This window comes from Mirounga leonina, unplaced genomic scaffold (genome assembly GCF_011800145.1).
Source record: "Mirounga leonina isolate KUSES-001 unplaced genomic scaffold, KU_Mleo_1.0 Mir_153, whole genome shotgun sequence".
NCBI classification, from domain to species: domain Eukaryota; kingdom Metazoa; phylum Chordata; class Mammalia; order Carnivora; family Phocidae; genus Mirounga; species Mirounga leonina.
Window position 1 is genome coordinate 4,842,734 of NW_023270387.1, and position 18,381 is coordinate 4,861,114.

General features: G+C 38.5%; 1 protein-coding gene across 1 annotated transcript in view; it reads right to left on the reverse strand.

The window, feature by feature from the left end:
• Positions 1-18,381, reverse strand: part of CWF19L2 (CWF19 like cell cycle control factor 2) — a 121,720-nt gene that overhangs the window by 52,263 nt on the left and 51,076 nt on the right. Inside the window, exons 11-12 of the mRNA XM_035008840.1 lie at positions 2,119-2,232; positions 227-364 (exon numbers count right to left, since the gene is read on the reverse strand). Coding sequence (XP_034864731.1) covers positions 227-364; positions 2,119-2,232 — 252 coding nt within the window. The remainder of the gene's footprint in view (positions 1-226; positions 365-2,118; positions 2,233-18,381) is intronic.

Genomic DNA, 18,381 nt, shown 5'->3' on the forward strand with positions numbered 1-18,381 from the left:
ATACATAAAAAAACTAAACCAGAGTCTATATTTAAAAACAAAATAAATCCCAATTATGTATTTCCCAATCAATTCCAAAATGCATGTTCTTGATAGGTCTTACAAAGGATTTGGTTTAAAAAAATAAATCAAGATCAGAAAGAACCAGCACTCTGAAAAATAGATCATTGCTAGATGGAGTAACCAGTTTCTCTAAATTGCAAGGTATCCTAGGAATGGATCTTACCTTAGATGCCATCCTCATAAAAAGTTTGTTTTGATTTTCTGCTGTTCCCATCTTTTCATTCTTGACTAAATCATTTAGGCTGAGATTATCATCATCATGAAAGTATCTAACCCTTTCTTTTTCTTCATGGGTTGAAGCCTATGAGAAAATGAACATTATTTAGTGAAAACATGGGTCTTTGAAGTATTTTTAATTAACTATCTGTAAATCTGATATTAAATGCAAAAATCCCACTACATACCACAATCTTTCCTTCCAGCTAGCTTATCCCTATTCTGTGTGCTTCCTTTTGGAAGAATTTCCATTAGAATACCACTCCCTTGTTCTGCCCCATTACTCTCCTCTTCCCTAGGGATGGAAGTATAACACTATCTGATTTCTGGGTTTGGGGGAAGAGGCAGAAATGTTTTATCCCTTCTTCTCTCCTGTCTGCTCTTCTTGTAGTAACAATTCCTACCACCATGGAGGGAACTCCATGATCATCCAGAGATCAAGTAAGCATGCCAAAAACAGAATGAAATATTAGCAAACCCATTTTACACAGCTCTATCAGAAACAAAGCTAATATTCTGATTCTCATCTAAATCAGTCCTGGGTTTTCCCAGCAGCTCGTTCCATACCTACATGTGGAAAAGAAAAGTGCTACTTATTTCCTCTCAAGTCCCATCTCCCTTACGTTCCCTTATTCTCACCTGCTCTTCAACCTCTCTGAGATCTTTGGAACCACATGCCCGGTATTTCTTCCCAACATTACTATTCCTGAAATCACGAGCCTAAATCTCCTATTCCATGACTTCAATCACTCCCTGGCTCCAGACCCTTAATTTCTGGCCCTCTCATCCTTTCATTATACTCGAAAGGCAAAGCTCAATCCCAAATGAACGTGTCTGCCTCTTTACCCCGGTACCCACACTGCTGGGTCAGAGGTAGCTCAAAAAGCTCAGTTGTCATCTGGCATCGCATCCATGACTCCCCAGCCAGTTCTGTCCTTTCATGGAATCCAAACCTTTACTATTCTCCTGCTACATCTCCACTCCAAACCCCTAATTCCTCCCATTTCATTAGAAGAGGGATCCATCCCACTCTATTTGCTGAAAGAATTACTATCTCCAGCAGCGTAGGCACTCAACAGGCAAATAATAAACATTTGACAAAAAATTATGAATGAACAAATCTTCTGTGGACCCAATTACCCCCTTGTATGATATTCCAAATCTATAACAAAAATTCTAACTTGGGAAAACTGAATACATTGTTTTTACCATCTCAAAAGCCTCAACGTAGTGCTAAAAACTAATTGGTAGAGCTGGAAGACGGAAAAGAAAATAAGGTTTATAAAGGATCAGAGCAACTACTACTATTAAGACATTATTGTCTTATCCCATCACCATGGCTCAAATTAGATAAAACAAGATTTTCCCTAAGAGCTATGTTAAGTATGTAAAAAAAATTAGAAACAATGGCAAAAAAATGTACACAAAATTAAAATTGCCAGGGCGCCTGGGTGGTTCCATCAGTTAAGCATACGCCTCTTGATTTCAGTTCAGGTTATGATCTCAGGGTTGTGAGACTGAATCCGCACATCAGGCTCCAGTCCAAGCGTAGAGCCTGCTTAAGATTCTCTCTCTCTCCCTAAGCCCCTCCCCACTCAAAATTAAAATTGCCTTAAACATTCAATGTTCACCACAGTTATTGGAAAACTGTAGTTGAATCAGACTGTATTTTGTAAAATGCGAAGGGATATATCCAAGAATAAAAGTAATATAATTTACTACCTTCTAACATTTGTATTATAAACCTACACTGCAGAATATTCCGTAGTCTGATGCAAAGAAAGCCAAGGGGGAGAGAGGAACTCTGAATTAATAAGCAAAGACCTCTGTTAAACATACCATCTGTCTCTTCCTTCTTCCTCCTTTACATTCCAGAGATTTTCCTGGTGTATGCACAGGCCACACTCTTCCAGACTGATCTGTTCTGACGAGGATCACTTCTTGGTCTTCATTCTATGGACAGATTTAGAGATAACTTTTGAAATTATTGTGAAGAATATTGAATATTTATATTTAGTAATCAAAAAAAAAAGCATAAAAATGACTCTAGCTTCCACATGTAATTATAGATTATCTTCAGTCTCCTGGAATTTCATTACCCACTATAATGTAAAATGATCACACTCTTTTCAGAGAAAAGGTTGGGGAAAAAAAAATCCAAGTTCATTTTATTATTTTTATTTTTTTTAAAGCAATCACAGAAGCAAACTTCAAATAATGTTTCCATCTAGACAATATTAAAAGATGTCTAAGTACCAATATTCATACAGGCATTGTATGGGAGTGTTCATAATTTATTCAGTAGATGTCATGTTTAACGCATGTTTTTTCAATTTAAAGATGCTACTAAAACCTGATTATAAGAAATAAAGCAACGAGGGGGGTGCTTGGGTAGCTCAGTGGGTTAAGTGCCCGACTCTTGATTTCAGCTCAGGTCATGATCTCAGGGTCATGAGACTGAGTCTGGAGTCAGGTTCCATGCTGGGTGTGGAGCCTCCTTAAGATTCTCCCTCTCCCTCTGCCCACCCAACCCTCACCACACCCCTGCTCAAGTGCATGCAACACTCTAAAAAAAAAAAAAAGAAGAAAAGAAAAATAAAGCAACAAGATGACACAACAAACTTGCTAAATTAGCTGCTATAACAATACTCCACACAACTTCTATTCTTTCCATTAACAGCCCTAAAATGCCTTCCACTTCTCTGACTCTTCAGAAGTTATATCCCACTTGCTTTCAATCCATAATCTTTTTCCTACAAACTACTGGCCAAATACATGCCTGGTATGGTACAGAATAAGATTAAACTTATAGTCTATGAGAAAAAATGAAAATTATTAGAAAGGTTCTAACAAAGAATCACATAAAAAATATTAGATATCTACTTTATTAAAAAGCAGTTTGAAACAAGTCCAAGCAAATTATTCACACTTCAATTTTTTTCTCAAATCAGAATCAATTATTAAAAAATCAATTTCAGTTCCATTTAATAGAGATTTAGTTCCCCTGTTAAGATGGAAGAAAAAATACATATCAATTATTGATCTTACATTCACATACAATACTAAGTAGATGGTAAAGCTGTTATCACTACTTTTCTTCTTCAATTAGTTAACCTTAATTAATGATGTGTTATATTTTAAAGAGTACCTCTCGTCATTCTCTTACTGGGTAACAGAGATGGTTTATCAGATTGCTAAAGCTGATCTCCCTAAGGACTTTCAAATTACTAAATCTAACACCTACTTATCAATTATCATCTTCCTTGATGTGAAAGTATTTGATTCTGTTTATTATAGTCTCAGCCTGAAACTCCTCTTATTCCAGTTTTCTAAATACTCTACTCTTTCCTGGTTCTGCCTTACCTCTCTCTGACCCATTCATCCATGAAATACTCTAAAAAGTACCTACCTTATGTAGTTACTAAAAGAAATATAGTCCCTGCCTACAAGAAGTGTACAGCCTATTGAATTATTCTCTACATGCATTAATCAGCATAAAGAAAGTCAACTTCACTTTTTCCTCCATTTCGAGCTATACTCCAAGTATTGATGACTCCAGGGTTCCTTGGTTTCCATCCTTCCAGCCTGAACATAATTGTCACTCGTACTGACAAAAAATTCATTATGCTAAAACAAATGTAATTATGTCATTCTTTGCTGAAAAACTTGCAGGGACCCCATACCACTCAGGAGAGATCAGTACCTTTCAAAGTGTGGCCCACAAACTAGTACCAGTCAGAATTACCAGCCATGATATATTTGTCATCAGTCCACAATGAGTTAAGTACAAAAACTGAGTGTTTATAAACTTTTACAATAATCTTCAGTAATTTTATGTTGGTTCAATCTAAATTAAAATTTGGACCTATATTTTAGAGTATCTTTATTTCATTTTTCTATAATTTTTATTGTGTTTTACAAAACTGTTAGTTCATGATGGGCTGGAAAATCCCCCCCCCCCCCCCCAAAAAACACTCTGATCCTACAGCACAGTCTGAGAAACACGGTACTAGATAGTGGGATAAAGGCCAAGCACCTTAACATACCACGTAAGGCCTTCAAATTCGAATACGATGGCCTTCTTCAAATTCACTTTTTCTCTAGCCGTTCATAGTTCATAGTTTTTGTAAATCTACTGTCCATTTTACTTCCTAAATAATTGTAGGCGTGTCTGTATTGCTAGACCATAATCTTTTCAGTAAGCATTGGTCTATTTACAGCTACCTATCTGTCTTTGCCAGGCCAGAGCATACAGATACGCTTCCCCGTTCCTACAGCACCGAGTACAGTGACGAAAAACGACGACAGTTCACAGATGGGATTAACAAACTGGTGCCTCGGACAGACTGATGCTACTCCCATCGCTAACCCACCACACTCCCAGCTATGCTCCTCTTCTCCACGCTTTTCTACTTCTGTTCCTTGGGCCAAGGGACACCATGTGTTCCCACTCTGGGTACCCAAGGCAGAAAGACTGAGCAATTTCCATGTTTGCTACTCCATTAGTACAGATCGTGGGGCTTATTTTAGAATCTACAACAGGATCAACACACGAAGGCCCACAGGCCAAATGCAGCTGCTGCCTGTGTTTGTCGGGCCCACAAGAATGGTTTTACGCTATTAAATGGTTGAGGGAAAAATCAAAAGAATAATATATTTCATGATGAATAAAAAGTATATGCAATTCTCATTTCAGTGTCCAGAACACTGAACAGGGACAGAGCCACGCTCACTCGTTCATCTACGGGCTGTGGCTGCTTTCGTTCCACGACAGCTTCAAGCCTATGTAACTGAGTTGCCGCGACACACACTGGGAAGCCCAGAAAGCCTAACAGACTTACTGTTCGGTCTGCAGAGAAAAGGTCTGCCAACCTTTGAGCTATACTATTCTTCAGGTGATAAACCTAATCCAAAATCATTTAATGATTACTTTTACTACCTGAGAACAAGCAAGATAAAACTTGCAACCGCTGGACAGCATTACAAACAGATCCATGCTGTAACAGGGAGGGTAAGAGAATGGGGACCCAGAGCCCTCTCATTTTGTTAACAGAGGTCTGACGTCCATTTCTGGCCACAACGGCCACCATGAAAACCAGGTATAACCTGGCACAGTTAACATAAAGCCAGACAATACAGAAAAATACATGAAACACGGGCGCCTGGGTGGCTCAGTTGGTTAAGCGACTGCCTTCGGCTCAGGTCATGATCCTGGAGTCCCGGGATCGAGTCCTGCATCGGGCTCCCTGCTCAGCAGGGGGTCTGCTTCTCCCTCTGCCCTCTTCCCTCTCGTGCTCTCTGTCTCTCATTCTCTCTCTCAAATAAATAAATAAAATATTTTAAAATAATATCTTTTAAAATAAGTAAAGCTTGGGCGCCTGGGTGGCTCAGTTGGTTAAGCGACTGCCTTCGGCTCAGGTCATGATCCTGGAGTCCAGGGATCGAGTCCCGCATCGGGCTCCCTGCTCAGCAGGGAGTCTGCTTCTCCCTCTCCCGCTCCCCCCTCTTGTGCTCTTTCTCTCTCTCACTCTCTCTAATAAATAAATAAAATCTTTAAAAAAAAAAAAAATACATGAAACAACCAAGCCAGAAGAAACACCCCAGAACTAAAAGTGGCTGCCTCCAGGACGGGGATAAGGTCTGAAAAGGGCTCAAGACATTGCCTTTCTTTCCCACAGGCTTCCAGCATTATTTGGGTGTAACACACTGATTAAAAAGAAAAGGAAAGGAAAAAGCACACTCACTTTGCTTCAAAGCCTGGTATCTGAAAATTCTAAATGTTCGTTTGAAAGCTATTTGTAGCATCTGGTGCATAAAGGAAACCCTCTTCCACTAGGTCAGATTTTCCCACCAGTTGGTATTCTGCAAGTCTGTCATCACTGAAGGCCACAGAACGTGTTTCTATCTTTTAAAATGTCAACAAATAAGCAGTTATGATAGTTCACAGTATTTTCCTGATTTTTAAACAATCTCCACTGTATCTCTAATTATGTCCACAGAGCAGGTTATTCACTACACACAAGTTCCCAGCCGAGGCGGTGAGTGCTTTCCACTCATCAACATGTGTATCCTGGCTCAAGGCTATTTGTTCATTTGTGCACTTATTCACAGGACCTTATAAGCTCAAAGGAAGCATGGTGATGGTACCAGACAGACTGTAAGCAGCCTTAGTTAACGTCTCCCTTTCTCAATTCATAGGAACTGTTTACTCGTGTCTTCTCCCCGCCCCTTGATCAGCCTTCCTAGAGGCTCATCTATTTTATTAATTTCTTTCCTGTTTTTTTATCACTTCTATTCACTTTTAGCTTTTATTTCAGGAATTTCATTATCTACTCTTCAGTATGTTTTCTCTTCTCTCTTCCGCACTGGGTTCCTGGCCATGTCACAGCGCACAGCATGCTGGTGTGGATCCTGGGGCCAGGATGCGCACGTGCCAACCCTGCCTCATTACGGAACCTTGCATGTCACTTAATTAGCTCGACTTCTTCATTCAGAGAAATAAACAAAATAACAAGGTATTTCTAGGATCCAACAAATTAATACATACACGTCATTTAAAACAACGTGTAGGAATAAAGTGAGTGATCAATAAATATTAGCTTACACTTTTTAGTTCTCTTTCATTTATCTAAACCTTTCTTGATCTGATTGAGTCTTTCTTGGATTTACCCCCTCTCCTCTCTAAAATGTCTAGGATAGGGGCGCCTGGGTGGCTCAGATGGTTAAACGTCTGCCTTCGGCTCAGGTCAGGATCCCAGGGTTCTGGGATCGAGTCCCGCATCGGGCTCCCTGATCCTTGGGAGCCTGCTTCTCTCTCTCTCTCTCTCCCCCTCTCTCTGTCTCTCATGAATAAATAAATAAAATCTTTAAAAATAAATAAATAAAAATAAAAAAATAAAAAAAAATAAAATGTCTAGGATATTATTATTCTTCATATACATCTACTACTGTTTCACTTTTTCTTTAGAATATTATTCTGTTCTCAGAACTGAAGCTACTAAACATCCTTAAAGTCCTCTTGAGACTGTGCTGCCATTTTAAATTCACTAGCAATGAGTGTTTACATCCCAATTATTTTTTACTATGTTCTCTGGCATGCGAGTGTGTAGCTTGATGGGAGGGTTTTTTCCTTCCCTTCTCTGCCTCCTCCCACCCTTCAGTAAAAGGCTGTTTTGACAGTGTCTCCACTCAGTCCACAAGGACTCCCGGTTCTTACAACAGCATCTCACCCTGTGAGACTGGGGCTATTTCACGTAGTCCAAGTCACGGCTTCAAGACTCTGTCTACCTTCTTCCATCATTTCCTAGGAGCTACAGCGCTAAGTCCTCAGGCCATTTCCAGACCTTTCTCAGGAGCCCTCCACCTGGCATGAGGCCCCTGCTCAAGAGGCTGTGTGAGGGGATCTGATTCCCACCCTCTCAGAGCAGCTCAGTCCTCAGCTGCTCTGCCTATTTTTGGACTTAGATCCCTGCAAGCTCCAGATCCTTACTGTTTTATCCTTCCGTTCAGTTCAGAGAAGTGTATCTTTCCTTTTGAGCATGTTACATCCCTTCCAATTCTCTTTTTACATTTTGTCTGTGATCGCTATGTTTTCGTACAGAGTGAGGGCCTCAGAGCACTAACACACCTCTAGTCAGAGCACTCAGAGCGCTGCCCCCTGGTTTTCCAAACATGTTAGGTTGTGGGGACCCCTGTGAAACTCCACATCAGTACTGAGATTCAGAAGGTAAGAGATGGCCCAGCACAAACTGAAAACCTTCGCCAGGACCACATCCTCTCAGCTCCTCAAGCCCCCCTGTCAACACTGGAATTCTTCTAGAGCATGCTCTAGAATCAGAACAGAGGCACATATTTATTGGCATAATAATTAATATACCATTAATTAGTATTATAGTGACCTGCCTAACCTCTTTGTCCTAAAGCTGCTGGCTGGATGAATTCTAAATGTGTACAAGCCTGAGAAAATTAAATATTACTGTTAAGGATGATTACTAAAAAACTAAGTAAAAATTAATGCTAGACTACACCTCACAATTTCAGAAGTAGATTATTTGGAGACACATCTAACTACTAACAATTTTAATTTTGTTAACAGATACTTTCTAGAACCAATACAATGTCTGGCACTGGCATAATACGAAAGCCAATCCAATTCTTCGGTTTCCTTTCCTTCCTTCCTCATTGCTTCCTTGTAATCCTTACATATGAAGCTACCCATGAAGAAACATGTACCTTTACATTATATTTTTAAGCAGACTCCTTCCAGCATTTGCCAAGGTGGGGAGGGATGAGAGGAGGAAAGGAGATTAAGAAATTTTTTTTTTTTTTAAGATTTTTTTTTTATTTATTTATTTGACACAGAGAGAGACAGCGAGAGAGAGAGCACAAGTAGGGGGAGTGGGAGAGGGAGAAGCAGGCTTCCTGCTGAGCAGGAAGCCCGATGCGGGACTCGATCCCAGGACCCTGAGATCATGACCTGAGCCGAAGGCAGACGCTTAACCAACTGAGCCACCCAGGCGCCCCTAAGAAATTTTTTAAGTGTTAACTGACATTCTGGAATCTTTCCACACTAAAATAATAGAGTTCTTTTGGATATTAAAAAAAAAGGTTATTTTGATACTTATGAAATAGATAAATTTAAGGACAAGATAGGTTATTTAATACATCAACAACAGCAACGAAATCTGAAAACTGCCTTATATTTTTCCTATTTAAAAACAAACCAATCTTGCCATTTGCAATGACGTGGATGGAACTAGAGGGTATTATGCTAAGCGAAATAAGTCATTCAGAGAAAGACAATTATCATATGATCTCACTGATATGAGGAATTTGAGAAACAAGACAGAGGATCATAGGGGAAGGGAGGGAAAAATGAAACAAGATGAAACCAGAGAGGGAGACAAACCATAAGAGACTCAATCTCAGGAAACAAACTGAGGGGGGTGGGGGGAGGGGATAACTGGGTGATGGACACTGCGAAGGGTATGTACTACGGTGAGCACTGTGAACTGTGTAAGACTGATGAATCACAGACCTGTACCTCTGAAACAAATAATACATTATATATTAATAAAATAAAATTAAAAATTAAAAAAAATAAAAACAAACCAAGACAACTTTTCCAAAGAGAAATTAATGTTTGTATAATTTCATAAAGTTCTAAAATATATCTCATTTAATTTTAAGAACCTTATAACACAGGTATTATTATTTTTTTTTAAAGATTTTATTTATTTATTTGAGAGAGAGAGTGAGAGAGAGAAAGAGCACAAGAGGGGGGAGCGGGAGAGGGAGAAGCAGACTCCCTGCTGAGCAGGGAGCCCGATGAGGGACTCGATCCCGGGACTCCAGGATCATGACCTGAGCTGAAGGTAGTCGCTTAACCAACTGAGCCACCCAGGCGCCCTATAACACAGGTATTATTAAGCCACATTTTACTAGGGAGGCTACTAAGGATCATGTATAATAAATGATGAAGCTCCAGACTCGACTCTAAATCTTTGGCTTTAAAATCCCACATGCTATTTCTATTACTCCATTTCTCTCGTAAAATGAGTTAATAAAAATGATATTTTGGTAAACACTGACTTTCTGAAAGAAAAGGTAAGTTGGCAATGCTCCTTTAACTGGTGATATGTTTTTCAATTACAAAAAAATCTCTTTCACCAAAATGAAAGTCTGCACACCTCCTGAGAAGGCCTGAGTACCTGATTAAGGACTCAACAACCAAGCCCAATTTTAACTGTTGATTTAATATATTTTATGATACTGTCTAGCTGTGGGATGAAACTCTGGGCAATCTGAAAAGACAGGTCCATAACTGGCATAAAATTAAATCAAAAACATTGCAGACTTTTCATTTTTTAAAAATATTCTGTTTCATTTCATTCCACTTGATCAATGAACTCCTATCACTCAGAACCACTTCTATCATTATATAATCCAACAGCATGAATGTGTCTAATGCGATGAACAAGACATGGTTCCAGTTGTTAAGGAATTCATAAATGGCAGGGAGAGGGGGAGAAAGAGGAAATAAGGGAGTTTATACAAATCACCACTAGACTATTAAGTAAGATAAAATATAAATCAAGTAGGACCAGGTCACACGGGATGGAGAAATTAATGTGTTCTTGGGGACAAGTGAACTGGGTCTTTGGAAACAAAGATAAAACGGGAAAGGGTTAAGAAGTAAAGGAAACAAAGCACAAAGATCCAGTACCACTGAAAGATTTCTAAGTAAAGGCATATTCATGTTTTAGACAAATTTTAAATTTATATTACATTTTAAAGTCTCAAAAATATTTCAAAGGCTCCTGTCTCTAGATAATTAACTTGGCTAAAGGAGTAAGAACAGACATGACCTGAGGTTCTAACTGCCCCAATCCAGCGTTCTTCCGACTCTACCACAACTGCATTCAGATGAAGCCTGGAGGCAATTTAAGGACGCGCTGATGAGCAAAGAAGAGTGGCAAGAAGAGCATGCAGGATGTTACTGCTATACTCTAAGCAAGAGATGATGGGGCAGTGACCGAGAGCAGTGATGGCAGAAATTAAAAGGATGAGGTATGTACAGGAGGGAAGGCAAGTAAAACAATATTACTTGGTGATACTTGAATGTGCTGCCAGAAGAAGGAATTAAGAGCTTCTCCGTGGTTTTTAATTCAGAAAAACAGCAGGATAAGCATGCAAGTAAGAGAAAGAAAATGATGACATAAACAGACATTTCTGCAAAGAAGACATCCAAATGGCCAAAAGACACATGAAAAAGTGCTCAATATCACTCGGCATCAGGAAAATCCAAATCAAAACCTTAATGAGATACCACCTCACACCTGTCAGAATGGCTAAAATTAACAAGTCAGGAAATGACAGATGTTGGCGGGGATGTGGAGAAAGGGGAACCCTCCTACACTGTTGGTGGGAATGCAAGCTGGTGCGACCACTCTGGAAAACAGTATGGAGGTTCCTCACAAAGTTGAAAATAGAGCTGCCCGATGACCCACCAATTGCACAACTGGGTATTTACCCCAAAGATACAAATGTAGTGATCCGAAGGGGCACATGCACCCCAATGTTTATAGCAGCAATGTCCACAATAGCCAAACTATGGAAAGAGCCAAGATGTCCATCGACAGATGAATGGATAAAGAAGATGTGGTATATATATACAATGGAATATTATGCAGCTGTCAAAAGGAATGAAATCTTGCCATTTGCAACAACATGAATGAACTAGAGGGTATTATGCTAAGTGAAATAAGTCAGTCAGAGAAAGACAAATACCATATGATTTCATTCATATGTGGAATTTAAGAAACAAAACAGATGAACATAGGGGAAGGGAAGGAAAAATAAAATAAGAGGAAAACAGAGAAGGAGGCAAACCATAAGAAACTCTTAACTCTAGGGAACAAACTGAGGGTTGCTAGAGGGAAGGAGGGTGAGGGGATGGGGTAACCAGGTGATGGGCATTAGGAGGGCACCTGATTGAATGAGCACTGGGTGTTATATGTAACTGATGAATCACTAAATTCTACCTCTGAAACTAATAATACTGTAAAAGTTAATTAAATTGAATTTAAATTAAAAAAATTTTTTAAAAAGAGAAAGAAAATTATGTATGTAAAGGGGATGGTTTTATACATTCTGAAGTTAGGGACACCCTTAAAAGTCAGGCAGACAACTGAAAACACTAGTTCAGAGCTCAGCATAGAGCTCAGATCATCCACAAAAAGATGTTAACTAGAACAGTGAAACTAAGAGATACAGCCAGGATGAGAACAGAGATCCTTGCTTACCTATCCAATCCCTTCTTCCTCTTCCCTCACTCATACCTCACTCTGTAGCCATTCAGAAGATGCCACCATCGTCAGATGACACCATCTCCCTCTCACCTCTGCACCCTCACCCATGCTCCTTTGCCCAGACCACCTTGCCCTGCTGGTTTGCCAGAGGAGGACAATGAAGTTGCTAAGAAAATAGAAAGTTGTTTGTTTAGAGACACAGCAACTTAAGCGTATTTGTAAGTAATGAGAAAGGGGCCAAAGAGAGAAATTAAAGATTCCACACAAGAGAAGGTGGGAAGTGGTTCTAAAGGCTAGAAAAGGAATAAGATCAGAGCACTGGTAAAGAACCTGGCCTTCGAGGAAATGAAAACACTTTTCCCACTGCCAGATGAGAGATGCAGAAAGACTAATGTTCTGGAGACACGGACAACAGACAGACACTGAAAACATCCAACCTTATAATTTCTACTTTCCCAATCATCAGGTAGGAAGCAAAGTGACTGCTAAGAATAAAGCAGGGAATCTGGGGAGAATGGCTAAAGTTCTGAGTAACTGCTAAGAGAAATGTGATTTTTGGTGGGGGAGTGGGCAGGCAAATTTGCAGGGAGAAATAGGTCATTGTGAATCTCTTCAGTCTCCCTTCCTAAAATAAATTTTAGAAATTGTATTATTGGGACACAAAATATGCTGATATGATTACAATTTCATTTAATAATAAATAACTGTGCAGCATGGAAAAACGCTGTTGACAGATGAGTAGAGAAAAGCAGAATAAAAAAAGACTATAATTATGTAAAATTGTGCATGTGCTTTCATAGTTACAATGGACAGAGACTTGAGGAAAACATCAAAAATATTTTTTAAATGTAGATTTTTTGTCTTTTTTGCATTGCTTTGTCAATTGTGCAAAAATATTTAACATATTATTAGGAAGGAAGGAAGGACAGAAGGAAGGGAGGAAGGAAGGAAATAAACCTGGAGGGAAATACTTTAAAATATTTTAGGGGCACCTGGGTGGCTCAGCTGGTTGAGTGACTGCTCAGGTCATGATCCCTGGAGTCCCGAGATTGAGTCCCACATCGGGATCCCAGCCCAGCGGAGAGTCTGCTTCTCCCTCTGACCTTCCCCCTCTCATGTGCTTTCATTCTCACTCTCTCAAATAAATAAATAAAATATTTTTAAAAATTTTTTTATCAGTGTATAATCCCTGAGTGGTAGAATTCGGGGTGATTTATTTTCTCCTTTAAGTTTTTTTGCATTTTCCACATTTCTACAAAGAATACATATTATAATTAAAAGTCACCTAAGAATATAAAAATAAAAATATACTTTAGTTTATTTTTAAAGTCCATATACTAATAGAAAATTTTTTTTTAATTTATTTATTTGAGAGAGAATGAGATAGAGAGAGCATGAGAGGGGGGAGGATCAGAGGGAGAAGCAGACTCCCCGCTGAGCAGGGAGCCCGATGAGGGACTCGATCCCGGGACTCCAGGATCATGACCTGAGCCGAAGGCAGTCGCTTAACCAACTGAGCCACCCAGGCGCCCATATAATAGAAATTTTCTATCTAATTGTGTGAGCATTTCTAGGCAACTTAAATTTTTGTATTTGAGCTTACATAACTGTCACATATGAAACCGGTTTCAACATCTAGGTAAGATTCTCTTTTTACATTTCAAAAATCAGCTCATTAATCTATGTCAAAGGAATTATTTTAAATAATTTTTATTTACTTTAAATAATTGTAAATTACACACACAGACCTGACCTCATTTCTTGCCACCAAATTAAAACTTAAGTAGACCCACATCATCCTGCACTCAATTTATTCAAAAAATGAAGATAAATGACTTCACAGAACTTTAATGAGAACTAAATAAATTTCTATAAATAAATGATTAAAACAAGTCCTGGCATATAGCATGCCCTCGAAAAATATCATCTATTACTATTAATAATGCTAGTAGCTGTAATACTATACACATCAGTTAATACCACTGTCCTGAAAAATAAAATTGTATCTTGAAATTTAATGAAATAAACTCAGAAACAGAACCTAAGTAAAAAATATTATTAAAGGAATTAGAAGCAAAGTGGTTTTCTTAAGGTAATAATTCTTTATTAAACATATCCTATAACGCTCTGATTGCACAGATTTCTAAACCAAACTATGTTTTATCACTTAATATTTAGAATTCATTCAGAGAATCACACATGGATAACATACTGGATATTTCTGGATAGAAAGGAACATAGCAAATACCATAAACTTTTCCTATGACTCATCATGATATAATTTCAAGTGTTTTGTTTTCTTGGTTTTTTTTGTGTTTAGTTCGACTCAACTAATTTTATTTTCTCTTCCTCATAAATCTTTATTAGCAACTGTCGACTACAATTATTGTACTCAGAACATGTTTGGTATGTGCATACGTACTATGCACTACAAAAGTGAAAACTGCATTTTGTTTTCGGCAACTATAAAGCTGAGAAGATCACAGCTGGGCCGAGGACATCGGATCTCATTGTGCTACCAGCCCTTTGATCTTTCCCTGAAGCCCCTCAATAAAACAATCAGCCCCAAAATAAGAAAACAGCATTTTAAAAGAATTTTATTTTTAGCTTTCCTAAAAACACATTAAATTTGATTTCTTATAACTAACTTGTAATTATGCATACTACAGTACAGCCAAAGTAATTTTTAAATACATAAAAGGATAAAATTTACTTTGGGGTTGACTTGTTTCACTTAAAATTGTACCCTTAAATTGCAAATATACAGTATCAATCCATGACCTCATTCTTCCATGCCCTCCCCCCACCCCCAGAAATCCAGAAAACAATGTATTAGAAGCAAACCCTTCAAGAGAACATGGCAGTCTCAGGACTCACTATTGCCCTTAAATTTAATTATACAACAGAAAAAAACAACCAAAAACAATGAAACAATGATGATAGTGGACTGACGAGCATTTGAGGGAACAGAGGTGAACTGATGGAAGAAAGAGGTTGCTCCTGGGTCATTCTTCCTTCTCCAAGAAAACCAACTAACTAGTTATGGCTTCAGTAACTACTGGAGGACCCTGGTTCACAACTTGAGAGAGTCCACAAGAGAATTCTTCATACCAAAACTCAATGTGATACATATACAATCACAACTATCCAAAATAATTACAAGTTGTTCTAAATTATTACATTTGAGAGAATATTCTTCACAAAACAATAAAAAAAAAAATCCTACCCCAGATGGCATTAACAATTAAATATGGCCAACGAGTCATTAAAGCTGGTATATTTCCTACTCAGTGACTGGTGTCTATGGGTCATCACTCACACCCAGGATAATACTTAGAAGCCATGCTAAAGATTATTTCTGTGGCTTAGAAATAAGTCTTACAGACAGTTGTCATAAAGAGAAAAGCTTTTCCTTTGGCAAAGTTACAAACATGGTGATAAGAGCCAAAAATAATGGCTACAGCCTCAAAACATTCTCTGGATGCCCAGATTGCACTGGGTCCTCTTCGCTATCCCCAAACTTCTATACTTTTCCTTTGGAGGACCATCAAAGCTGTAATTATATATTTGTAAAATTGATCTTATTTATAAGTTTTCTTTCCAGAGAGAATGCTTTCCAAAGGAAAATATGATGTCTGAGTTAAGATCTAAAGGATGAACAGGAGGTAACTAAGGGAACAGAGGGAAAGAAGAATAATATTCTAAGCAAAGGAAATGCTTTGTGCAAAGGCAATGAGCCTGGAGGGAAAGCCACTCAGAGGTCTAGATGATGATGACAAAGAGCTGACAGGCATAAAGAGTTGATGGGGCAGATAAGAAAAGCAAACAGCAGATTTAGAAATATTTAGCAGGTAATGCCAACACTATTTCATGAAGAATTTGATGCAAGATGCAAGAAGAATGAACAGATATAAGATTCCATGTTACTAAAAAATGTGTTTGTATTTACATATCATCTATGAAATTGTTTGGCTTTAATTTAGCTTAAAATGTTGACTCCTTAGAAATAGTTTATTTAAAGAAATAAGCCCTCTAGTAACATAGGTAACATTTCTAATTGTAGACCACAGAAATGAGATAATTTGGGGATGGTAATAAAAGAAGTAGAACCGTATACAAAATAGGTACAGCCACGGACTTGTTTTGCTTGGCTAGGGAAGAAACGAGCTGAATGACCAAAGGCAGAGAATATCTCTGTGCTCCTCTTCCGTGGCAGGAAAGGCTACTACCAAGTAAAGTATACCTACCGTAACGTAACATGGTAAGCAGTGGCGGAAATGCAAATACTCGACTTAGAAAACTGAGAACGTAAGTGACTTAAGTGACTGCTGCAAAGAAGGAACTGAGAAGTATTTATTGAATAAAGGCCCAACCTCACTGCTTAAAAATGAAAGGCAAAGCTTCAACACGACAGTTATTTCAATCTTGTAATTAATTTTTTTTCTCTTTTACTATGTTTATGAGGATCAGCTGCAGAGACTGGGATGCCAAAACACAGTAAAACAGTCTAGGCGTACCCATACTCTGGAAATCACAGTGATTGTATTATAGTGAACTCACAATGTATTCAAGAATCAGAGTCAAAAGACAGTGTTAAGGTCAAGTATGGTCAAACTACTATTGGAAATACTGGACCTGACTTTATGTACAAAATGCCACAAATGAGCTTGTTTCTTTAATTATTCATTAGTTAATGTTTCTCCAAGGCCCTCTAAGGCCTTCCGTTAATTCCTCAATTTCTTTCAGGACTATAAAAACATATCTCTTTTTTGCCAGCTATGCAAACAAAACCTGAGCACATCACACAATAACTAGTTCATTATCCACCCCAAACGGTAAACTGGATTTGGAGCTGAATTCCCTTAGATTAAATGTGTCCACCATGTGATTCCCTGAAGGACTATTAACAGGGAGAAGTTACGGGAAGGCAGATTAGGATCTGTTACATTAAAGAACTAGGATTCGATCTGTCCTGATAGAGAATAGGTAGTCTTCCAGAACTCATCACTCAGTGTCCAAGCACCGGTTAGACGGAAATACTATGCAGTGGGGCTGTTTCAATAAGGACGTACACTCGAGGGAGGCCGGACCAGAGGATTCCGAAGTTCATGGGTCATTTTTAAGAGTTACAAAAGAAGGGGCGCCTGGGTGGCTCAGGTGGTTAAGCCTTCAGCTCAGGTCATGATCCTGGAGTCCCGGGATCGAGTCCCGCATCAGGCTCTCTGCTCGGCAGGGAGTCTGCTTCTCCCTCTCCCACTCCCCCCTCTCATGTGCTCTCTCTCTCTCTCAAATAAATAAATAAAAATCTTTAAAAAAAAAAAAAAAAGAGTTACAAAAGAAAACTCTAAGTGACCAAATAAATTGAAGGCATTCATACAACAAATACTTCAAGTATCTCTTGGTTGTCTACGAACGTGCCATGCACGACTCAAGGCACAAGGTATGAACTGAGAGAAACACTCCTCTAACTACTGAACAGTTCACTCTCTAAAGGGAAGAGAAACAAGCAAACTAATAATTACAAGTGCTGGTGGTTTTTACTAAAGCCAGAACAATACTCATAGATTGCCGAATCGAGAGATTTACCTTGTTCACAGAGCCTAACGTTTCTAACACAAACTGTGCCATGAAAGCCCTCCTTTCTGCTCAACTGTTCTATGAATGGGATCTTCTCCCAAAGAGCAAAATTTTTATAAGAAGCATCTCAAGACTTTCCTCTAATGAGTCAGGAAATTTCTGTGAGGTAGTAAACAACTTCGTATTCTACTCTTATTTCTGAACAAAACTACTCTGAAAGGCAGTTAAGTCAAGGCCCTGGCCTTGAGAGAATAAACAATTTGACTGGCAGCAGAGAATTCCTTCAGAATTGTGCGTAGAGGTTTGTTTTGCATGTGTCTGATAAAGCTCGAACAGAATGCGCACATGTATCATCTCTGCAGAGAAGACAACAATTTTTCTTTGTGGTCAAAGAATCCTTAGAATGAAAATCTTTCTAGATGAAGCTTCAAGGCTATTCAGTTTCCTAAAGAGTTGACAAACCCAAAGTCAATATTGTGTACTACCTGGAATACAACTTTGAATCCTACTCCACTGGGTGATGAGGTCCACCGCTGAAAAGCTAGGAGGAGCTAAAAATCACAGATATCAGTAATATTATAAAGTTATGTGCTTAAGGGATGAGATATAGTCTGTCAGTTACTATATGATATCCTTAAACCAGCAGGAAAAAAAAGTTATTTAAAAGACCTGCTTCAATTTTTTCAGTTGAATTGCCTTCAATTTCAAGAACTCT